The following is a 23,334-nucleotide window of genomic DNA, read 5'->3' on the forward strand; positions in this document are numbered from 1 at the left end:
ATTCATTCCCAGGTACAAGGAGAGAATGTGTAGGTTCATCTTTCATTTAGCTCCCGTGCCCAGTGTAGTTGACGAATAGGATGCGGTAGTGGTTCTGTGATTGCGTGGAGTGCTGCTTAGATGGCGTGATTAGCTTACGAAAGCACTTGAAAGCCACAAGCTGACTGTGTTTTCTTGAGAGGTTTGTGGTAATGTGAACTTAAAGCTGCAGTCCAAAACCAGTATTTCTTTCAGAATCTTTACTTAAAAGGGAACCCAAAGTCTTTTCACTTGAATTAATGGTAATGGTGATATGTCTTGTATGATCTTCAACAAAGTAGTCTATGCCATTTTGTCACCGTTGCGAAAACAGGTTAAACCGTATGTTGTCGCCGGTCTCTGCCAACCAGACCTGGTTGCGTTTTTTCGATGATGTCAAAATGCCTTTTCTGAAACGGTCTAATCAAATCAAAAAGCACAGACGGAGTGGTAATAAATTGTGAATGGTATGTTTGTTTGGTTGTTCATATCTTAGTGTTGGTACAAGATGATCCCAACAGACTCTCTTCATTGCAAATCAGGTCATACCGTGTTCATAGAAGTTAGCTCCTCTTTTAGCCATGCCATGTATTTATAACTTTGGAGAGATGGAGAGGCTGGGGAGGGTGACACGCTGTTTTGCTAATTCTGGGACGTAGTGAGTGGTTTGTGCGATAGAAGTCTATATTAAACCTGCCCTTGAAGAATACTCTGTTGCTATAAAAGCTGTTTGAGACCGAGTGGCGCAGACACATCCAAACGGGCCTGTATTTATAAAGCACACAGATCATCAGGCACAGCTGCGTCACAAATAATTGGCCTGAACTGCCTCTGAGCTGTCACTCTAATGGCATAGACGTCTTGTGTGGTGCATCGTCCTTCGCTGTGCTCCGCTTGCACTCCTGACCCCTTCAGATGGCTTGCAGCAGGTCACTCGCTGTGACAATAATTACAGTCGTTTGGCTGTTAGGAATTGATTTGTGTCCACCCTGCATCGTAAAGCAAGATGCATTTTTGGCCTTTTATGTGTAATTTCCAGCATTGAATAGTCCGGCGGTGGTTGTTTGATAAGATCAGAGTTGTATTTTATATTTGTGTTTTACATAGCATCTTAATTCATTCATATAATTCAGTAGAGATGACATTGTTGGGGTCTTCCCTCCTCTAATGAGGCTCTGTCCAAAAGGTTATGTTGATTCTAATGCGGTAGAGAAAGTCTGCAGGGATTCATGATCATGAACCAGTATAGCCAGTAAAAAGGGTGTCATTCTTTGTTGTGACAGCTGATCCCTGTGCTGCCAGATCTGTTTATATTAACAGAGATCTGGGCCATGTCAGGGAAAGTCATATTGTCCTGTTTTAATTGCAAACAATGGGCTTTGGGTTCAGTGTTATTGAGTTGATAGCCGTGTATATATTTATAGATGAAAAGGCCATGTCCGGGAATGCTTGTGTGTTCGTGTGTTATCAGAGATCAGTCTTGGTGCTTTGGATTCTAACTTTCATTCAGAGATGTCCATCTTGCCTCTACGGTGTTCTTTGACATTACCATGCAAACGTTCAGGCCTATGTCCTGTCCAGGTGATTCTGCTGTTCACATTCCAGCTGTTGTCTTAAGTGTCTGCGTCAAACCATCTCCGTTGACCGCTCTGAGCTCCAGTACCCTCAAAGTAAACCTTTCTCCCCGGTGCCTGTCCCCAGCCACGGCCCGGAGCCGCAGTCGTACCAACATCGCCCAGGAGGGGGAGACAGAGGCCAGCTCCCAGGAGTCGGTACAGGAAGTGATGCCAGAGGAGGTGTTGGTGATCTCACTGAGCACGGGGCCCCAGACGGTCCCCGGGATGATGTCAGAGAATGAGGTAATGGGATATGAATCAAAGCACTCTAGCTCCTAGCAGGACGAGTTTAACGTGTCAAAGTACCATAAAGACTGCTTTTATTCAGTCAAGGGTAGAATGACACCGTACGTTTATAGAGCTTTGATTTTATGGGGCCTTGCGGTTGCTTTGACGACAATCGAATAAAGAACTAACTGGACTATAACTGTGACCTTCTTGCATTAAACTGTACATGCTCATATTTTTATTGGAAGGTTGATCCCTGTTCTCTCTTTCTCGCTCTGCTTCTCTGTTGCGCTTGCTTTCTTTCTGCTCCTTTTTTCGATCTGCTTTTTTTTTTCTTCTCTCTTTTCACTTTCCTTCTCTCGTTTATTTTCTGTCCTCTTTTGTGTTCTCTCTCTTCTCGCCTCACTCCTTCCCTCTCTCCTGCCCCCCTCTCTCCTGCTCTCTCACTCTCTCTCTCTCTCTCCCCCTCTCTCTCTCCAGGTGCTGAACCTGCAGATGACAGACGGGCCCCAGGGCGACGCCCAGGCCGACGACACCAAGCAGCACGGCAAGCCGGATAAGACGCTGCGCTTCTCCCTCTGCAGCGACAACCTGGAGGGCACCTCCGAAGGTGGGCCGATCTCCCGCTCCTATCGGGGAGGCCATTACATCTACATTCAGGGCGCTGAGCAGATGGTTTTTTCCAAAGGCACTTGGCATTTGTCCGAGGAAAGAGAAACAATATATCGCTGCCGGTACAGTTAGGATGTTCATAGAACCAAGTGCCAAACACTAAAAATGCAGATTAACCCATTCCCTGTATACAACAAAGATAGCTAGGATAGGATGCTACACAAAGTACTATTTTGACTTTACTTTAAAGGTCCCATGGCAACAATCACTTTCTTCTCCATGTCTTGGTTCATTTACTTCAGGGAGTTAAAGCCAAAGTACCTTTCCCCCAAATCCTTCTCAAACATGGCTGAGATAACTCCCACTACGAGTCTCGTTGTGGAAATACCAGAGACGAGAGTCTGAAGTGTTATGTGCCATAACACCAACAGCAGAACGGTTATCCAAATAAAGAAGTGTAGGCCTACAACACTTGTGTTACAGTCCTGGAGCTCTATATCTAAATACTATCATGTAGCCTAATCCATATCATATAATACATATTATCACGGCCAAAAGCTGTGTGCACCTCCAGACGTTATTATTATGAATCACAAACGACTGCGTCGGGTTCTCTGACGTCTCTGGTTCGTCCACTTCCTAATCAATCTGAAGTAGACTGAACCGCGTGCTGCCGGCTGCGTTGGTGCTTCGTGGCAGTGGTGCCTCGTGGCGGCGGGCAGCGGGGCAGAGATAACCCCAACAGTCTGGTTGTGGAAATACCAGAGACGTCAAAGAACCGACATGATATGCGCAACAACACCAACAGCAGACCAGTTATCCAAATAACAACGCTTGCGTTACAGTGTGTGTGTCCACACACACACACACACACACACACACACACACACACACACACACACACACACACACACACACACACACACACACACACACACACACACACACACACACACACACACACACACACACACACACACACAAAAAAATATGTGGCGCTCGCAAGGTTGTAGCTCATTGCCTCATTGGAGGGCCAAATTCTCTGGGCGGGCAAGGCAGAGAAAGGGGAGGTAGCTGGCCCCTTATTACGACATATGGGGCCACATTCCAAATCTGCGCGCTTGAGCTTCCATTTTTTTTAAAGGCAGGCAGGATACCTAGTGCTCGTTTTACACCGAACGCAAGTTTTAGCCACTGGGGGAACATAGGCAGGCTAGGGGAACTCATATTAATGTTAGAAAACCTCATAAAGTGAGATTATCATGCCATGGGACCTTTAACCTCAAGGACATACAACATACTAAAAGTGCGTACATTAAGTGCCAGGAAGTACAAGATCCTGCAATGTCGTCGCGTTTCGGCGGCGGGGGCATATGACGGGTTAGGTTGGCGTCGGCTGTGGCGGGGGGGCTGATCTGTGTTCTGACCGCAGGTCCGTCCAACCGCTCCAACTCAGTGTCGTCCCTGGACCTGGAGGGGGAGTCGGTGTCAGAGCTGGGCGCCGGGCCGTCGGGCAGCAACGGGGTGGAGGCCCTGCAGCTGCTGGAGCATGAACAGGGTGTGTTTGTGGGCTTGACTGTCTGGGGAATAAGATGTTTTTTTCATACACACGACTTTTCCACTTAAAAAAAAGCATAATTAATAATGGGTTTTTTTGCGGGCCCGCGTCTCCCGTAGCAACGACTCAGGACAACCTGGACGATAAGCTGCGCAAGTTTGAGATCCGAGACATGATGGGTCTGACGGACGACCGAGACATCTCAGAGACAGTCAGCGAGACCTGGAGCACGGACGTGCTGGGTAGCGACTTCGACCCCAACATGGATGAGGACCGCCTGCAGGAGATCGCAGGTGAATACGTGATGATCATTGTTGTCCTGCAGTACATTTCAATTGTGCTGGGTGAAATACTGCCATCTTCTGGTGTGGAGATGTAATGGCATCAGTATTGAAAGCACTCTTCCTCTTAGTCTCTCTCTAATTGATACTGTCACCAATGCTTTTGAATTCAACAATGGGCAAATGCAATGAACACAAATCCATTAGCCCCCTCCACATCTTTAAATGTTGCTCTGCACTCAGAATTCAGAATCATCACAGTGCCTTAACGCAGCCGTTTTAGACGGTGGATTCTAGCTGCGTCTCAGTTTCTAAATCTGAGTATGATGTGTAATCACATAACCGAAACTAGGGCCCGACCGATATTGATTTTTGAGCGCCGATGCCGTTTATTTTCAGAGAAAAATTACGATTACGATTTAATCGGCCGATTAAAAACAAACAAAAAAAAAGCAGTTTTTGATACCTTAAATATACTTTAAACACTTTTGACGAATATGTGAATTGAATGCAGAACCTTTGAGTGTTTTATAATACATTTACAGTAAAAAATTAGTGAAATGTAAAATAAATAACTAACTCCCAATGTGCTGCGCTCGTGAGCAGTGACTAATACGTGCGTGCTGTAAATTGGTGAGGTGAGCGCGCAGCTGCCTGAGCGAGCGTGCTTTCATGTTGTACGGTAAAATTCAATCTCCTCTTTTTTACTCCAGCTGAAGTTGTTAGTTAGCAAGGCGAGTAGGAGCGCAATTTGCAGGATACTAAGCGCAATAACATTTCAAAAAAAAAAAAAAAAAAACATCGGTTGTAATCAGCGTCTTTTTGGCAGATGTTGATTATTTTCAAAAAGGCTATAATCGGCCGATTAAATCGGCAGGCCGATGAATCGGTCGGGCCCTAACTGAAACCTACAAGCTTACTTCTTTTGGTGAATGAAGAGATGTAGTTATGGGAGCTGCTAAACAGCCAATTTGAACAGAATGGATGTCCATTGCTCGCCAAATTGGCCACTTTCGGAATGCCCTTACCCGGCGAGAGGTGATGAGTTGTCGTGGCAAACCGGCACAATACTTTAAATATAAGACGTATCAATCTATAGGTTATGTCAGATGATAATGAAATGAAAGATGAGTAATTCATTGTGATGGTGTCTGCAAGAAAGCTCTCAACAAATGTAAGTTGTTGGTTCTATATTCGCTTTAAGTGCTTTCCAAAGGCAGAGCCTTGCAATTCTAACATCTAACATCTGCAGCATCTCTGGAGCAGTGTTTCCAAAAGTGTTTTCCTCATGCCAACCAGTTTAAAAATGGTGAAGCTTAAAAAGGTTAGACAGACTCACTAGCTTTGTATCATCGTCATCAAAATGTCTGTTTGGTTGAAATCTCCAGATTCTTCTTGTAGCTCTGAAGATGGGCCACCCTCCCCCTCCTCTCCTGCCTGCTCCCTCTCACTCCCTCTCACTCCTTCTCTCCCTTTCCTCTGACATTCACTCAGTCCCAGCAGTCTTATTGACCTTGGTTACTTCTCATTTGCATCCACCATTTTTCATTCTTCGGAATATGGCGTTGGGGGACTTTTCCATCATTAAGTGAATTTACAGCGATTTCCTTATGTGTTTTCTCCAAGGGATTGGGTTATGAGATGCACATTAAATATCCATTAATACCTCATTATCCCACTGATAAGATTACCATGATAATGAGGCAGAAATTCTAATTGTTTCACTTCTCGTCGTGCCACTCATTTAATCATCCACCTGAAAGACGGCCGCTCGCCGCTCTACCTGGGAGGACTGTAAACAGGGACAGCAGGGTAGAGCCCCCCCCCCCCCAACCCCCCGCAGCCACCGGCCCCTCCCCAGCACACACGTGCTCACGGTCTTGGCTGAGCACTGGCGGGCGTGTGTGCTCGTGTGCTCGCTCACCGTGTGTGTGCGCGTGATTGTGTTTGTGTGTCTGCTTGTTTGTGTGTTTGTGCGTGTGTGGAGCCGGTCTGTGGGGCCACGGGGAGGCTGGCCATGAGGTTCATCCACCGCTGGTCCGCCCTTCCTCGGCCCCCCACCCCGCTGCTCTTCCTTCACATCTGCTCACTTCCACGCGGGCACGCGCACACCTTCCCCAGAATGCACCACGCTCTTCCGCCTTGTTAACCCGAATGGAGATGGAGGTACAGCGCTATGAGGACTTTGAGCGAAGGGGGTTGGGGGGGGTGGGGGGGTAGGGTGTAATTTGGTTGTGACTAATGCCTGCCATAATCAACAGCTCAAAGTCAGGGCCCTGGAGGCTAGGCACAGGGTGAGATATTGCCATTAACCCGTGATCTCTGGCACAGTGGTTGATACGCGCCTGTGGGTCCCAGCATGCATTGCGCTCGTGACCTCAAGGGGGGTGTGTGTGTGTGTGTGTGTGTGTGTGTGTGTGTGTGTGTGTGTGTGTGTGTGTGTGTGTGTGTGTGTGTGTGTGTGTGTGTGTGTGTGTGTGTGTGTGTGTGTGTGTGTGTGTGTGTACACTCTCACTCATCAAGCAGTAAATACTAGGCTGCCTGTCTGAAGGCTAATAACCGTCAATGTTATAGAAGTCACCGAACTGAACATGGAGTCGTTTGACTAATGCATGCATAGTTTCCGTACACAGAATAAATTATCCATATTGTGGTGGAACGTTGTTCATGTCCATGCATAAAATATCTTCCTGTGGAAGTGGGCATTGTTTTTGTCAGCAATGTCATTGACGTCTTGAGTTGACGTTGGAGCAATTCCTGTGCGGTATTCAAACGGCGCCTCGTTACCACACGGCTAAATATGAACATGAATATCAAGAAGGCCACCGGGTCTGGAATCCAACTGACGGCTGGTTTTAAGGCATGACTCTGAAGGGCCGCAATGCATGATGGGCCGTCTCCCCCAAAGCCGTTTCCATCGCCACTCCACCGCCCCCCTGTACTCGTTCTACGAGGGCAGAAGGCTCATGTTTGTGTTTGATGTGTTGATCAGGGGCGGCTGTGGAGAACATGCTGGGCAGCCTGCTGTGCCTGCCAGGGTCCGGTTCGGTGCTGCTGGACCCCTACGGCTCCACCATCTCTGAGACCACCAGCGAGCCCTGGAGCGTGGAGGTCCTACCAAGCGACTCAGGTGGGTTCACTTCCTATCCTCGTCGTCCTCGTACGAAGCGCGGCCCGTCCTGATTTGTGTATCATTTGGGCAGCGTCACCACGGCGACAGCCTCCTCCAGGGAGGGGCCGGACGCGCCAGGTGTGGCGGCACCAAGCTTGCGTTTTCGTCTGTCAACACGTTTGTGATTGCTTGCTGGTTTTCTCGGGGTAAATCTGAGCGTGGCAGTCAAGCGGCGTCCCGGGGCGTCCCAGGAGGGTGGCCTCCAGGTGCGACGGCACCTGTGGCGAGGCGGTGGGGGGGCGGGGGGGGGGGGGGGGGAACGCACGGGGGTGGCAGCTGTCCTCAAGTCGGTTTCCATGCAGCCCAACCTTTTATCTGTCTAGACGTGCCAAAGTAGCGATGCTTAACTCCACCTTTTCCTCCATCATTCTTTATGGCGGCACAGAAAGCAAAACCTGTTGGGGCTCCTCGCGCCAAACGCATTATGGTTATGTCACCGAGCAAGCGGAGGGTTATGGCGCACAATCCAATGAATTATGCAGGCACGCGACTGTGTCTGTTTAGCTAAATTAACACACTTAAATCCTAAGCTTTTATTAATGCAAGATTACGCGCACAACCGTATCCCCCTATCCCCTCCCTCCCTTTTCTCCCTTTTTTTTTTTTTTAAACCCAATGTTTCGTAAAAATCAGTCGAGTGCTTTATGAAGAGCGCTAAGTGTTTCTTGGAAAAGCAGGGGCCGGGTGCTAATTGAAGCAGTACACCATTTCAATATGTGTGGCGGCAGGAATGACATGCATGAGTGTCTTGATTGCGTTTTGTTCCATTTGCTGCCCCTGTTCTGCGCCGTAATGGCGCTATCCGAGGCTGGCCCGGAGTGGAGCACTTGTTTCATGGCCAGGCAGCAGAAAACTGCACTCTGAAGAGCACTTCGCCGCCGCATTATTACTAACGAGCATGCAAATGAGCGCTGCTGTTAGGTGGCCCGCCGCCGGGTTCGATCCAAAGCGCTCCGCTGGGCGGCCCGTGGATCTGGTGCACTGGCTTTTTTATGGTGGAGCGTGGCGGCTGGAAGACGTCATGGGATGTTTTGTTTGACTGTAGACATATGCACCTTTTCCTCCTTCAGCTTTTTCCCCTTGTAATCATGATTTCACTTTTCCTCTTAGAGGGCATCGCGCTATGCAAAGGTCCGCCATTTGTAACAAAACACGGGAAAAATAACATAAGTGAGGGTTAGGCATGGTTTATTAACATGATTTAAAAACCCTGGCTCTGTGTCTTCGTGGTTTAAAAACCCTGGTTCTGTTTGTGTCTTCATGGTTTGATAACCCTGGTTCTGTGTGTGTCTTCATGGTTTGATCACCCTTGTTCTCCATATGTCTTCATGGTTTGATATCCCTTGTTCTGTGTGTGTCTTCATGGTTTGATAACCCTGGTTCTGTGTGGTCTTCATGGTTTGATAACCCTGGTTCTGTGTGTGTCTTCATGGTTTGATCACCCTTGTTCTCCATATGTCTTCATGGTTTGATATCCCTTGTTCTGTGTGTGTCTTCATGGTTTGATAACCCTGGTTCTGTGTGTGTCTTCATGGTTTGATAACCCCGGTTCTCCGTGTGTCGCCTTCCCTCCAGAAGCAGCTGACCTGAAGCAGGAGGAGCGGCTGCAGGAGCTGGAGAGCTGCTCGGGGGTGGGCAGCACGTCCGATGACACGGAGGTCAGAGAGGGTCAGCTCCAGGCCCAGCACCCCAGGCCTCAGCGTGGTCTCAGGTAGCCCTCCATGCCTTTCTTTACCGCCCCTCCCCCACTGTGTCTCACTTTCTCTTTGTCTCTCTCTTCATCCCACCCTTCTTTTTAGTTTCTCTACATCTCTGCCCTTCTCGTTCCCCTTTTCACCTTTTTATCCAATTCCAGAAGTCATTTTCTTCATTTACTAGACGAGCCTAAACTGCATTGCAAGGTAGTTTCGTCCTACCTGGTCAATGTTGCAATGACTCAAAAGACTGGCCCTCCGCCGGACGCCGTGTCTCCGGGCGGAACAGGGGGCTGTGGCGCGCTTGTTAACCAGAGCAGTGGGTCTCTGTAAACGCTTGGCTAGGACACGCCGGGGTGGGGTGGGGTGGGGGGGGGGGGGGGGGGGTTAATGCCGGGCGTCATTGCCGCGGGGGGCTGAGGTGGACGTGCTACCTTCTGTGATGTGCATGATGGTAGTTTCCCCGATCAGGAGGCCCGTGGCTCTGCTGACGGGGGGGAGCGGTCCCCTGGGAGCAGGCCGATGGATGGCGCCTGGTCCTCTATTACTCTTATCGGGTGACTTTCCCCCTGCCCAGGGGAGCTTACGCTGCCAATTCAGCGCTCCCAGTGGGCTCCCATCTGAGGGATATGGGCCATTCTGCACGCCCCTGACGTTCCGCTCTGTCTGGCGCTCCGCCGCGTACTTCTCCGCCAAAGGAGTTCACAGCCCGGAGAACGGCTTTCACAGAGTATGCCTGACTCGTGTTTCCGTCTGAATCATGACTTATTCTGTGTGTATTGTCTGTGTGCTGTGTTTGGCTGTCTGGACGGTGATCGCGTGGCAGGCATCAGCGCCACCTCAGAAGACATTCCCAACAAGATCGAGGACCTGCGGTCCGAGTGCAGTTCGGACTTCGGAGGGAAGGACTCTGTGACCAGTCCGGATGGGGAGGAGGCGGGCCATGGTAGGAGACACATCCAGTGGTTGGCTAAGCCGCCACTCTTGTTTGAGCTGCTCAAAATGGCAGCTCTCACCGTCGCTCTCTGCTGCTGATGGATCTGCCACCAGCTCCTCACTGCAGTTGATTTGCTAAATGCAGCTCATGTTGGACGTTTTTTTTTTTATTTAGTTTAATAGTCGTTTCTGGTTTGATGGCTTACATCTATTTAGGAGTGAGGTTAATTGACTAAATGCTTCTAATCCCGTTGTTTGCAGGGGCACACCAACTGACCTCTCCACCCTCGCAGACAGACTCTCTGCTGGCCATGTTCGACCCTCTGTCCTGTGACGGTAAGTTCTCCATGTCCTGGAACTGGAGAAGTGACACATGGCAGCCACTAACACACTTAAATGCCCCAAACTGGGACTCTTTGTCCTGATGATGTGGTAATGGTACCGTACTAAAGTACGCCACTTCATCCTTCCCATTTCTATTGTTGTGCTTCCGCTTTTGGACACTCCTCATCTCAGCTGTGTGTCACTACAGCGCTGGGGCGGGGGGGGGTGGGGGAGGAGGGGCTTGGTGAGAGAGTGGGGGTGCTGGGGAGGGGGAGTGTGTGTATGTGTTTGAGGTGCAAGGTGAAGGGATGACAGTTTGAGAGACCTCTCCCCGGGCCCTTTTGGCTCGGCCCCTCGCCCCACTGAGCCAGCGGCACGAGGACGCCATTGGAGTCTCTTCAGCAGAGAGCTTCTACCCTTGGAACAGGTGGCCGCGCTGCACAGAGGGCTTGTCTCCCACTAACAAAACCTCGCTCTCCCTCTCATTTATCTGCTACTACTAATACCACTACTAGGTTTCATTTTCATGTAACTTTTTAAATATTTGAATGTTATTGAAAAAATCCATAGTTCAACTGGTCAACAATTCAACTGCTCATTTCATTGTGGTTCGCGGCCCCCTTTTAAAACAAAAATTCCCATTGGTTTGCGTACCTTTTCAACCCCTCCAGCCAATCACTGTACACACTGTACACCGGTGCGTAACGCCGGCCCCCCTCCCCACAGGCTCCTCCACTGGCACCATCGTGAGGCCCAAGGTGCACTACGCCCGGCCCGCCCACCCTCCCCCGGACCCCCCCATCCCCGAGGCCTACGCACTGGGCCAGGAGCCCCGCCACAGCATGTTCACGCCCCACGGCCTGGTCCAGGCGGAGCTGGAGCAATGCAAGCAGCGCCACTCAATGCCCCGACCGGCTGGTGCGCAGCCGCAGCTCCGACATTGTGTGGGTCCCGGCCGCCGGCCCACCAGCGACCCGGGGCTGAACCGACGGACCATGGTGGAGGAGAGGGACCAGGGCTACTCCCTGGGGCCACCTCCTCGCCCAGCAAGACTCCCTGAAAGGAGAGGTAACGGGACAGGCGATGCACCGAGGAGGGTCAGTGGGCCTCTGTAGATCTTGGCTCAGGAGGCGGAGCGGGTTGACTAGTTCCATCCCGGTCTCCTCCTAGCTGATTGACGAGGTGTCCCTGAGCAAAACATCTAACCCTAACTGCTCCCGACGAGCCGGCTGTCACCCTCGCATGGTCGACTCGCTGTCGGTGTGTTAATATGTGTATGAACTCGCTTTGGATAAAGCGTCAGCTAAATGCCCTAAATGTAAATGTAGATACGGATGATGGAAGATTTGTTTGATAACCATCAGGGATTCTGCATAAGGTACAAATTGTCTCAATATGAATATCATGACATCTAATGTTAAGGGTGATCTGAATTGCAATGCGTACAATGGTTTGTTGACAAGCCTTAAAGCGGTCGGTTAAAAGTGATTTTGTTTTCCCCTCCCCAAGGTTGAGGACAGGAAAGACAGCAGACGATGAGAATCGGACCGCAACCGGCCGTGGTGGAAGAAGCGCTTTGTCTCAGCCATTCCAAAAGGATCACTGCCCTCTGTTTTCTGGCTCATTTTTTAACATGTCTTTCTCTGTCAGAGTGGGTTCAATCGATTTGTATCATGGAACTGTCTAGTCGACAACGGTTAACTTCTGGCTACCTTACACAAAATAGAAAAGCTCTCTTGACCGCAGCCGTGACGGAAAATATTATGACTTTAGAACAGAGGCGCCAGGACGATTTATAACGCGGTGAAAGAGTGATGTGATCCATGCTCTCCTCCACTGCGATGTTAATCTCGAAAATAATGCCCTCTTGTTGTTCCAAAAAGTTCCTCCAAGACATGTCTTCTACATGCCTTCTCCCATCTCCGTTCTTTCCTTTTGGTTTCCTTCTGCCTCTCTCTTTTTGTCTCTTTCTCTCCCTCTCTGTCTCCTCATCGTCTCTCTCCCGTCTCTTTCTCTCTTGTGTCTCTGTCTCTGTCTCGTTCTCTCCTCTTTCTCTCTGTCTTTTTCACCCTCTGTCTCTCCTCTCTGTCTCTCTCTCTGTCTCGTCTCTCTCTCTTTCTCTTCTCTGTCTCGTACCCTCTGTCTCGTTCTCTCCTCGTCTTTCCTCCTCTCTCTGTCCTCTCTCCTCTGTCCTCTCTCTCCTGGGGTCTCGTTCTCTTTCTCTCTCTGTCTCGTTCCTCTCTCTTTCTCTTCCTTCTCTCTGTCCTCTCTCTCTGTCTCGTTCTCTGTCCTATTTCTCTCTCTCTCGTTCCCTCTGTCTCGTTCTCTCTCGTTCTCTCTGTCTCTCTCGTTCTCTCTGTCTCTCTGTCTCTCTCTCCGTCTCGTTCTCTCTGTGTCTCTCGCTCTGTCTCGTCTCTCTCTCTCTTTCTCTCTCTCCGTCTCGTTCCCTCTGTGTCGGTGTCTCTCTCTTGTTCTCTCTAGTGTTCACTAGCGGTAGATTTATATAGCCCGACTAGCAAGCTAATCAGCATCAGAGGGGCCTGGGCCGGGCTGGTGGACGGCGTGGCTGCAGCCCTCCCAGCAGTGCTGTCAGCCAGCGGCTAATGGTCATTAGATGGACCTCTCTGTCATCAGGCGCTGATAGATGGCACATCTCTCGATGCCGTTCAACTGCAACCGCCGTCTCTCATACATCTGTCGGGGAAATAATGAGCAGCGCGCACACGAGATGACTGCTTATTACTCTTTGAGATAATGACCCTCCGCGAGTAAACATTAAACGGATATGCATAAAAAACCGAGATGGTGGGTGGCGGGGCTGCAGGCGGAGAAAGAGGCGATCGATGCAAGGCTTTGGTTCCCGCGGGCCCGCCTGGCGCCGCCATGTTCCTTTTGTGTATGTGTGTGTTTCCTGCGCTGTGCGCAGTGCCACGCACACATGGCTGCGGCATCAGCGTGTGGTACCGCGGGCCAACCTGTCTGTTGTGTTCCTCACAGTGCTGTATTGGACGGCCCGAGAGTGAATCACCAGGTAAACCCGACCCCCACCCCCCCCCCCCCCCCCCCACCACCCTCACCTCACCTGTCCCATCGTCGTTGCCCTCCTGCCTCGCCGGCCTTGGCGTCTCTAGAGCCGTGCTGCTTTGTCCCGTCAGGCGGCCCCTGTGGGGCCCTAGATCTAGAGCTGTGGAATGTGGTGCCAGCGGCCCCGTTCCGTCCCGACATCTCCACCCTCGCCGTCATCCGTGCGTTGGCTTGGGGGCGAGCCGACCCACCCCCCCCCCCCTCGAACGACCCCATTGTGTTCTTGTCCTTTTTAAAGAGCTGCATCACCCATTCTGTTGTGTTGGGGTTATCGGGCGACGATGCTCCCAGAGTCTCAACCTAGGATCCCCTGACCAGGCACTCCCACTCTCACCCGCGCTCCTCTGAGGAACGTTACTTCTATTGGCTTTCACATCCTGCAATAGCCTTTTGTGTTGCTATGAAGCCATGGTCGGAGGACACCAAGCCAGTACATGTACACACTGCTTTATTGTACCTAGAAACAACAGTGTAATACTATTACTACTACAGTAGCTTCTTTACGCATCGGATACATGCAATTTCACAAAATCTGTATATTAGTTATCACCTTTCTTTCGCCTGAGAGCGTCCTCTAGGTTGGAGGAATCAGAGGATGCCTGTGCTGTGAGAGTGGATGTGTTCTGTCAGCGTATCCTGCAGCTTCTTCACCAAACCACTCCCACAGAACCCTGACAACCATAGAGCTATAAGAAACAGAGGGAGTGAACACCTGGGCTGGCCAGGAAATGTAGAGTTCTTGGCGGGCGAGTGACAACTATAGAGTGTGTGCGTTTTCACTAGAAGCAGCATAATCTAACTGCAATCTTTGGGACCCCTCTTTCCGATGACCTGCAGCCATTCTAAGTGAATGTTAGAGGAGGTTAAAAACAGTCACTCTCTCTCTTACCTTAATTAATCTCTATGGTTAGAACCCGGGTTGGGTCCTGTTAGCATCTTGGTGTTACTGGGATGCCCTAAATGACCAGTCACAGTCGACTTCAACTCATAGGCCTGCACTTGGGCCTTGTTGATGCATCGCCAACATTGTGTCGTTTCTAGTCTGCATTTCTTTTTGGATCAACGTTAAAGATTAAGAAATAATTTTTACATCTTATTTTGAAGAGCAAATGCCCTGAATCCTGCATCGATAATTATAGACAATAGGTTTACCTAAAGCCCTTTCTTATTTACTATTAATTAAGTGAGGGCCGCCACTAAGAGGGCCAATCATCCTACAACGCCCTCCTCTGTCTCCTCACTACAACCCTCTGCTCTCCACAGCTCCCATCGCCGCCTTCCGGAAAAAGGAAAAGCATGAGAAAGACGACCTGGCTCATGAGCGCTCACAACAAGGTCGGCCATAGTTTGTTCCAGCCAACCAGTTCCAAGGTTTTACCTAAAATCACAGATGCCCAACACAACTTACTTTAGAATCCACTCACCATGCGAATGTTCCTAACTGCAGACGAGCCCCTTCACAGGCCGAGCACCCAGGCCCAGGCAGCGGAGGACATCCTGGACAAGTACCGCAACATCAAGAGGACCAGCCCCAGCGAAGGTGGGTCGTCGTGGCCTCCTACTACACCGCAGGAGCTTTGGCTCGTAGACATCGGAGGACCGTAAAACAATTGATTGTGAAGCACTCCAGAAAAGGGCTTCCACTGGTAGCAAGGCGTTGGTGCACCAAAAACCATTCTGGTCGTAGCGTTTATTTATGGCTGCACCAGTTATGACCTCCTCTTCCCTTACCATCCGTCAAGTCAGTGATCCGGGAGATGAAGTGTGCGATATGTTTGGGATAATGATTGATGGGAAACGATATAATGAACAGCAAAGTGAATAAATAATGAAGAGCTCCTAAATGATGCGTAGGACTAGGAGAACTACGACTAGGCTGTGTGATTTGACTTATATATATAACTATATATAAATTATCTATCCAATTATATATAATTGGTGCCGCAGATATATATGGCATCAGCGCTCTTCACACATCCAACAAAACGAAAGAAGGTCAAAAGAGCGACAAGCAACGTTTGCTTTGCCTAATTAATTTTCCTGTTTCTGTCACGCTAGTCATTTTGCTTATGACTGCACCCTGCAGAGCCCCTCAAAACTAATTTTGGTACAGTATTGATCAGGGAATACTGTTGGGAACAGCACAATAAGCTTGATCCTTCTACATTACTTGGCAACCTAGTTAAAACAAACACCTCTGCTGGTGGACAATATAAAAAATAATATTTTTCATGTCAGATCATCCTCAGTCCCCTCCTATGATTTTAAATAAATAAAATACTGCATTTAGATCACACAACTAAAGTGAAAGGTTGGATGAGGATCATTTGGTTGACGTTGGGGCCGTGTTGTTGTGATTGCCTATAATGAAGTGATCTGTGTGTGTGTGCGCGTGTGTGTGTGCGCGCGTGTGTCTGTTGACAGACCTGTGTGTGGAGGAGAGCGTGCACGGCTCCCCGAGGGATGACGGGCTGCAGAACATGGCTTCAGACGACCTGCTGGACTCTGCCAGCCAGACAGCGCATCAGCAGGATGCCAAGTTCTCCTTCAGGTCAGACATGTGACCGGGCCAGGGTACCGCTCACCGAGTACCGCTGGTGTGGCTCAGACTACCAGGAGTCTCGCGCTACACCACCTTGGGCTCTCACTGCATCTGGTACAAAGGATTACGCTGTGGAGCTGATTTTGTTTGTTTCTGTTGATCCTTTCAGTGACGCCAAGAAGAAGCTCCGGATGGTCCTGTGTTCTGCGGACTCTGTGGCCCTGCCCATCATGGCTCCCACCACCACCAGGAACGGACTCCCGGACCACAATGACCCTGAAGGTAGACAGACCCCCTGACCACCCTGTCCCTGAAGGTAGACAGACCCCCAGACCACCCTGTCCCTGAAGGTAGACAGACCCCCAGACCACCCTGTCCCTGAAGGTAGACAGACCCCCAGACCACCCTGTCCCTGAAGGTAGACAGACCCCCGGACCACCCTGTCCCTGAAGGTAGACAGACCCCCGGACCACCCTGTCCCTGAAGGTAGACAGACCCCCAGACCACCCTGTCCCTGAAGGTAGACAGACCCCCAGACCACCCTGTCCCTGAAGGTAGACAGACCCCCTGACTACCCTGTCCCTGTAGGTAGACAGACCCCCAGACCACCCTGTCCCTGTAGGTAGACAGACCCCCAGACCACCCTGTCCCTGTAGGTAGACAGACCCCCAGACCACCCTGTCCCTGTAGGTAGACAGACCCCCGGACCACCCTGTCCCTGAAGGTAGACAGACCCTCTGACTACCCTGTCCCTGTAGGTAGACAGACCCCCTGACTACCCTGTCCCTGTAGGTAGACAGACCCCCTGACTACCCTGGTCCCGAAGGGAGCCAGTCCTCTAGTCTAGACCACCCTGGTCCTGAAGGGAGCCAGTCCTCTAGTCTAGACCACCGTGGTCCCGTCCCCCCCCGGTCCAGTCTCAGACACACATATTTGCTGACCATATTCAATCTACACTGAGGAAGACTGTGACGTCTAACTTTCAACATTTGCCAAAAGATGTGGGCCCCATTGGCTCAATGGGGGTCTCTCCTTCTGGCCTGTACGCCAGGCATTGGCAAGGAAAACAAAGAGAACGACACTCTGAAACGGTGTACGGCGAATTCTCAAGAGGCCGTCTTTAGTCAACAGCCATCAGTCAAACGCCGTGGCGGGTTGATCACATTACAGCGGCTCACAGAGTCGCGAGAGCCTTGTCTAATGCTCCCCCCCCCCCCCCCCCTTCCCTCTGTCTGCGACGCTCCCCAGACAATGAGATCGTCTGCTTCCTGAAGGTCCAACTGGCGGAGGCCATCAACCTGCAGGATAAGAACCAGATGGCCCAGATCCAGGAGACGACGCGCTGCGTCAGCCGCTTCGACGCTCGCTCCTGCAGGAAGCTGCTGGCTGCCATCGCTGAGGATTACAGGTGAGCGCGGGGGGTCTGCACAGGGAGGGGGGCGCTCTCTCGCCGTGCAGTAGCAGCAGCAGCAGATCCAGATCCGTGCCGCTGCGCACGCTGAACGCACGTCTCCTTCAGCTGTGCGGCGCACATGTTGTCTCTGACAGCCCCCGGGGTCCTGGGATAACTGCGGAGAGCCCCGTACTCTGGCGGCACCCTACTATGTCGACGGCTGATGGTTCTATGTGTCATCCCCCCCCCCCCCCCCCACAACAGGAAACGCACGCCGTACATCGCCTACCTGACCAGGTGTCGCCAGGGGCTGCAGACCTCCCAGGCCCACCTGGAGAGGCTCCTCCAGAGGGTACTGAGAGACAAGGAGGTGGCCAACCGCTACTTCACCACGGTGTGCGTGAGGCTGCTGCTGGAGCACATGGAGTCCAGGATGTTGGACTTCATCAAAGGTGATCCCCCTGCACGCAACGCTGGGGAACGTCTCGGAGATCTGTTCGTGTCTTCCCCTTGTTTTTACTGTTGGGCTCGTAGGCGTTTTTAGTGCATGCCATTTTGTGAACACTTTTCTCCCAAGCTGTTTGCTATTGTAAAGTGCTTGTGTTCTTGGTCGGCCCCAGAGGGAATCAAACCTCTAACCCTGGCAGTGTCAGTGTGATGCTCTGCACATTGGAGACACAAATCATGTTTAATAATAGTCCTGGTCTGGGACTCGGACAATCGCAAGACATGGAGGCACAGCACTAGTTTTGCCGATTAATCAGCATGTGTCGCCTACTTGCTTTCTGTGAGTTAACCAACAAAGACGTGTGAGCGAAGTATGTTACTCGACAAGCCATTTGCAAGACATTCAGACTGAATGTCGCAAGCCCTGTTTGGAAGGAGGAAACTAAAAGGCTGCTGCTGGAGCACATGGAGTCCAGGATGTTGGACTTCATCAAAGGTGATCCCCCTGCACGCAACGCTGGGGAACGTCTCGGAGATCTGTTCGTGTCTTCCCCTTGTTTTTACTGTTGGGCTCGTAGGCGTTTTTAGTGCATGCCATTTTGTGAACACTTTTCTCCCAAGCTGTTTGCTATTGTAAAGTGCTTGTGTTCTTGGTCGGCCCCAGAGGGAATCAAACCTCTAACCCTGGCAGTGTCAGTGTGATGCTCTGCACATTGGAGACACACAGGATTACATCAATCAGAAGTAAGAAGCTAACAAACGCATTGTTCAATCATAACGGTGTGTGTGTGTGTGTGTGTCTCCGCCCGCAGCCTTCCAGGGGTGCACGGCGTCCGACGATAAGACGGCCGCGGTGGAGGACTTCCTGCGCTACCTGTACGGCGCCATGGCGCGGGACACCATCTGGCAGTACGCCAGCGAGGACCAGCTGCAGGACGCTCAGATGGCCATTGAGCGCAGCGTCATGAACCGCATCTTCAAGCTGGCCTTTTACCCCAACCAGGACGGGGACATCCTCAGAGACCAGTGAGGACACGCCTAGCTCGGCCCCTGGCTCGGCTCCTGGCTCCCTCTGTCTAGTTTTAGAGCAGTATCGGAATACCTATGGCACCTTAATGTGTCTCCAATTAAAGTGTTCCTATAATCGTCCATATCATTTTTTTTTCAATTTTGATCTGCTCTTTGAAATATACGAGTTGTCATGTTTCATAGAAGATGTGTGTAATTACCCTCACCTGCCACTACTTTTGCCCTTTTGTACCTATTCCCTGGAGCCCCCCCCCCTCAACTTCCCCCATATATAACCGTTAATTTAGACCACCTGTGTGGCGTTTGGTTGTCCCTGGCTCATTGGTTTGTTTTTCTTTTCCCAGGCTTTTCTATGAACATATCCAGCGGCTCACCCGAGTTGTGACGGCCAATCACAAAGCTCTTCAGATCCCCGAGGTAACGATCGCTCCTCCCCTCAGCGGTTAGATGTACTCGCCCAGGATCTCCGGAGAGGTCTGACAGGATGTTCCATTAGATCTATTCGTTTGGCAGACACCTTTATCCTCGGTTACTTACAGCCAAGGCTGAGAACAATCAAAGCAGAAAATCAATATTGGAGCGAGTACCGAAATACCAAGTGCAAAAAAAAAAAATATATCATATGGACAGACTGCAAATCATAGCAAGATGTTTGCTTTTTTTTTAAGTGCAATAGGTACGTGAGTGGTAGAGTTTTAGGGTCACAGCAGGCCCTGTTTCCACAAAGGAGATATGTCGATTCTATATCCCGTTTTGGAGTTTGACTATCTTGATTAAAAAAGGCCTCAGTTTACACAAGAGGCACCATGCGCTCTCAACCCTATCCTATCACACCCTATCAACACATAGGGGCAGTTTACCAGAGATCCACCCCTTCTGTGGTGAACCAGTTCACATTGCTCTGGAGAACGCCACAAATCATGTTTAATAATAGTCCTGGTCTGGGACTCGGACAATCGCAAGACATGGAGGCACAGCACTAGTTTTGCCGATTAATCAGCATGTGTCGCCTACTTGCTTTCTGTGAGTTAACCAACAAAGACGTGTGAGCGAAGTATGTTACTCGACAAGCCATTTGCAAGACATTCAGACTGAATGTCGCAAGCCCTGTTTGGAAGGAGGAAACTAAAAGAGGGCTGTAAAGGGGGATTCAGAATGCGAGTGTAACCAAAGCCATAGAGCTGGTGCACAGCAGCAAACACTGACCTGCCCTTGGTCCCCAGGTGTACCTGCGAGAGGCGCCCTGGCCCTCTGCACAGGCTGAGATCAGGACCATCAACGCCTACAAGACCCCGCGGGACAAGGTGCAGTCCATCCTGCGCATGTGCTCCACCATCATGAACCTGCTGAGCCTGGCCAACGAGGACTCGGTCCCCGGGGCCGACGACTTTGTCCCCGTGCTCGTCTTCGTCCTCATAAGGGTGAGTCCAGGGAGACGCACACGCATGGACGCTGACACGCACGCATATGCGCACGGATATGCACACACTGACATGCGCACACACACACGCGTAGAAGCACGCATACACTTGTATGCACGCACACATACATATATGCACACACACACACACACACACACACACACACACACACACACACACACACACACCACACACACACACACACACCACACACACACACACACACACACACACACACACACACACACACTAGTTCAAACTACTTGGCAGGTGTTGGTGTTTTCTTTCTTTTTGTTTCCAGAAACACTTTTTCGCTCTCCCGTCTGCTCACCTTCGCGGGCCCACTTTACATATTTGCATATTAATGCAGGGAGTCGCCGGGCCCCATTTGCGCGGCTAACGCAGGGCCCACGCCCCTCTTCTCCTGCAGGCAAACCCGCCCTGCCTGCTGTCCACCATCCAGTACATCAATAACTTCTACGCCAGCCGGCTGAGTGGGGAGGAGTGCTATTGGTGGATGCAGTTCACCGCGGCGGTGGAATTCATTAAGACCATCGACGATCGCAGTGAAGCAGAACCGCCACCTGTACGGGCAGACTGCGGGGCCGAGCCGGGAGACGGGGGGGGGGGCCGGCCCAGCCAACTGCTCCCGCAGCCCCCCCCCTCCCCCCGGAGCCCTGGCCCCCAGCCTGCTGTGTATAGCTGTACATATCCGACAGACAATAGGAGGGGAATACAAAGCATATATGTATAATGTATTTGTGTTGGACCACATCCAGGGCATAGACGGGGTGGGGGAGGGAAAGGCCTCCAAAACAAACAAACAAACAAGCAAACAAAAACATACTGCAAAAATAATTGGTTAATCTTCTTCCTTTTATCTCTTGTCTGATAGTTTTTTCTTCTTCTCCTTGAGTCTTTATTAGGAAATTTTGTACCCAAGGTTATTATTTGTATTATTATTATTGTTACTATTAATATAACATTAAATTGATAGAAAGGATGAAACTGATGAAAAAGGGACCACGCTTCCTCGATTTGATTCACTGGTTGTGTATTTTTCTCTCAAAGCTGAGGTTTCAACTGCGGGTGAATGCATTGTTACTTGGGAAAGTTGAGTAGAGGGTGGCTCACTGGAGGAGTTCAGTACTGGAGAGCTCATTTCATGATCACTATGCTTCTCATACCGCTAACCAGCCATATAAGGGCAGCTCGTTGACTTCAACATGAAACCGGTCACTTTCTCTATTCCCTAAAAACACCCCACTTTGAGTTAATTTGGAAACAAGGACCCTAATATTTATATTAAATAAATGTGTTTATTTCTTCATTTCTTTTTAATGCTTCCTTTTATCCTTCATAAGGAGGTGAAATACTTTTCACGTCTGTTTTGAAGATTCCTGAGCCAACAAAAGATTTTAGATGACTTGCTTTTTAAAAAAGGTGCCAATATACAAGGGCAGTCTGGGACCGCACCTGTTGACGCAGTGGAGGGCAGATCACTGGTGCGGGTTAGAAACAGGGTCAGAACCGGAAACGGAAAGTAAAAAGTGGTGCCTTTTATGGCAGACACTGTGTTAGCTCCGTAGATATAGCGTTTAGCCAGCTGTACATTGAGTTGGTGAGGTCGGGTAAGATCCCAGAACATTAACTATAATCCACTCCAGGAACAGCTTCATACAGTTCACTGAAACGATTTCAGCCCAAACCTCAATGTGCAATTGAGGTGCAAGTTAGAAGAATCTTCGCTCTGATGCTGGGAGATCCTACCTTAAGGTGGACCCAGATACCCCGCCCCCTTCATGTCCGCTTGAGATTCCCACCATTCCATTGGCTAACAGCAGAGTCATCAATTCTCTTTTGCACTGTTCAGAGGTTAGCTTTAAGTTCCTCAACATAGCACCTTGTACTCGTGGTGCAATGAGACCTGCTGGTATAGAAACATTGGATGTATCAAACTGCTGTGACGCTAGTTCCGATCAACCCTTTATGCGCAAGTGTCTGAACAAAGTGGGTGGGTGTGCGACCTCTGACCTCGCGGAGAAGTGACACGATGGGTTGTGATGATAGAGCTCTCTACCTCCTCAGAAGTTCAAGAAAGGGACTCCTCTTTGTGCACTTATTTTTTTTTTTCATTGTTATATGATACTTATACATTGAATTTTTCCAGCCCGGTGTTCTGGTGTACTTTGGAGCTCAAATACCATTGTATCATGTGTTAGTAGTATCTGTGATTAACCTGTGATTACTAAACTCATTCTCCCCCTGAAGTCCGCTGCGTCTGTCACGTACACAAGTGTGCCATTCATATGATATAGTTTTGGATATTTCATTACACTAATCGCTAAATGACCGGACAGCACAATATACAGTAGGATAGAGAAGAGCATATAATCAACACTATTCAACTGTTAGTGATGTGCACATGTTGTGGGCGTGTGTGTGCTAGGGCGGTTGTTCTCTCAGTGCACTGGTCAAGTGGGCGTGTGAGAAGATGTTGTATTGACTGGCCGTTTGACCCTCTCTCTGGTCCTGCATGATGTCATGGAGCGGTCTGTACATCCTCTCTCATGGTAACAGTACAATAGGATTAGTATCTGACACCGAGCAGTAATGGAGGCTGGGAGGAGGACACTGAGCCCTCGGCTGATGCCTTTGGATCAGCTGACAACCGGTGGCTGGTGGCTGTTGGCTCAATGGATGTCCCGCTCCCTTCTTAACACGAGGAGAGCAGCGCTGTCCCTGGGACTTGGATTGCCTTCACAGCCGCAGTCATCTGACAGGAATATAATGTTTGTAAATCCAGCAGTGATTTAAGTAGATTAAGGATGTGACTGGTTGTTACCCTTTGCCCCTTGAATTAAATGAGTTATTCACATTTACAGGTTACTTGACGATTAAAAAAAAAAGCTAGAAAGGGTTTTCCCACACTTTGGTTGAAAACATGAATGTGTGGTTTATATCCCAGTCTTTCCTGAT

The 23,334-nt window shown here is 50.1% G+C and overlaps 1 protein-coding gene across 1 annotated transcript in view; it reads left to right on the plus strand.

Moving 5' to 3' along the window:
• LOC130383916 (GTPase-activating protein and VPS9 domain-containing protein 1-like) overlaps positions 1-22,453 on the plus strand; it is a 33,695-nt gene extending 11,242 nt beyond the window's left edge. Inside the window, 23 exon segments of the mRNA XM_056591827.1 lie at positions 1,720-1,877; positions 2,343-2,472; positions 3,907-4,032; positions 4,152-4,325; positions 7,306-7,443; positions 9,061-9,152; positions 9,154-9,196; positions 10,006-10,125; positions 10,377-10,451; positions 11,166-11,344; positions 11,346-11,381; positions 11,384-11,524; positions 11,949-12,045; positions 14,799-14,858; positions 14,971-15,063; positions 15,948-16,074; positions 16,235-16,347; positions 17,314-17,473; positions 17,723-17,910; positions 18,718-18,931; positions 19,279-19,351; positions 20,158-20,355; positions 20,786-22,453. Coding sequence (XP_056447802.1) covers positions 1,720-1,877; positions 2,343-2,472; positions 3,907-4,032; positions 4,152-4,325; positions 7,306-7,443; positions 9,061-9,152; positions 9,154-9,196; positions 10,006-10,125; positions 10,377-10,451; positions 11,166-11,344; positions 11,346-11,381; positions 11,384-11,524; positions 11,949-12,045; positions 14,799-14,858; positions 14,971-15,063; positions 15,948-16,074; positions 16,235-16,347; positions 17,314-17,473; positions 17,723-17,910; positions 18,718-18,931; positions 19,279-19,351; positions 20,158-20,355; positions 20,786-21,109 — 3,059 coding nt within the window. The 3' untranslated portion in view covers positions 21,110-22,453.
• Positions 22,454-23,334: the final 881 nt, after the last annotated feature.

The sequence above is a fragment of the Gadus chalcogrammus genome, chromosome 6 (assembly GCF_026213295.1).
Source record: "Gadus chalcogrammus isolate NIFS_2021 chromosome 6, NIFS_Gcha_1.0, whole genome shotgun sequence".
In the NCBI taxonomy this organism is placed as follows: domain Eukaryota; kingdom Metazoa; phylum Chordata; class Actinopteri; order Gadiformes; family Gadidae; genus Gadus; species Gadus chalcogrammus.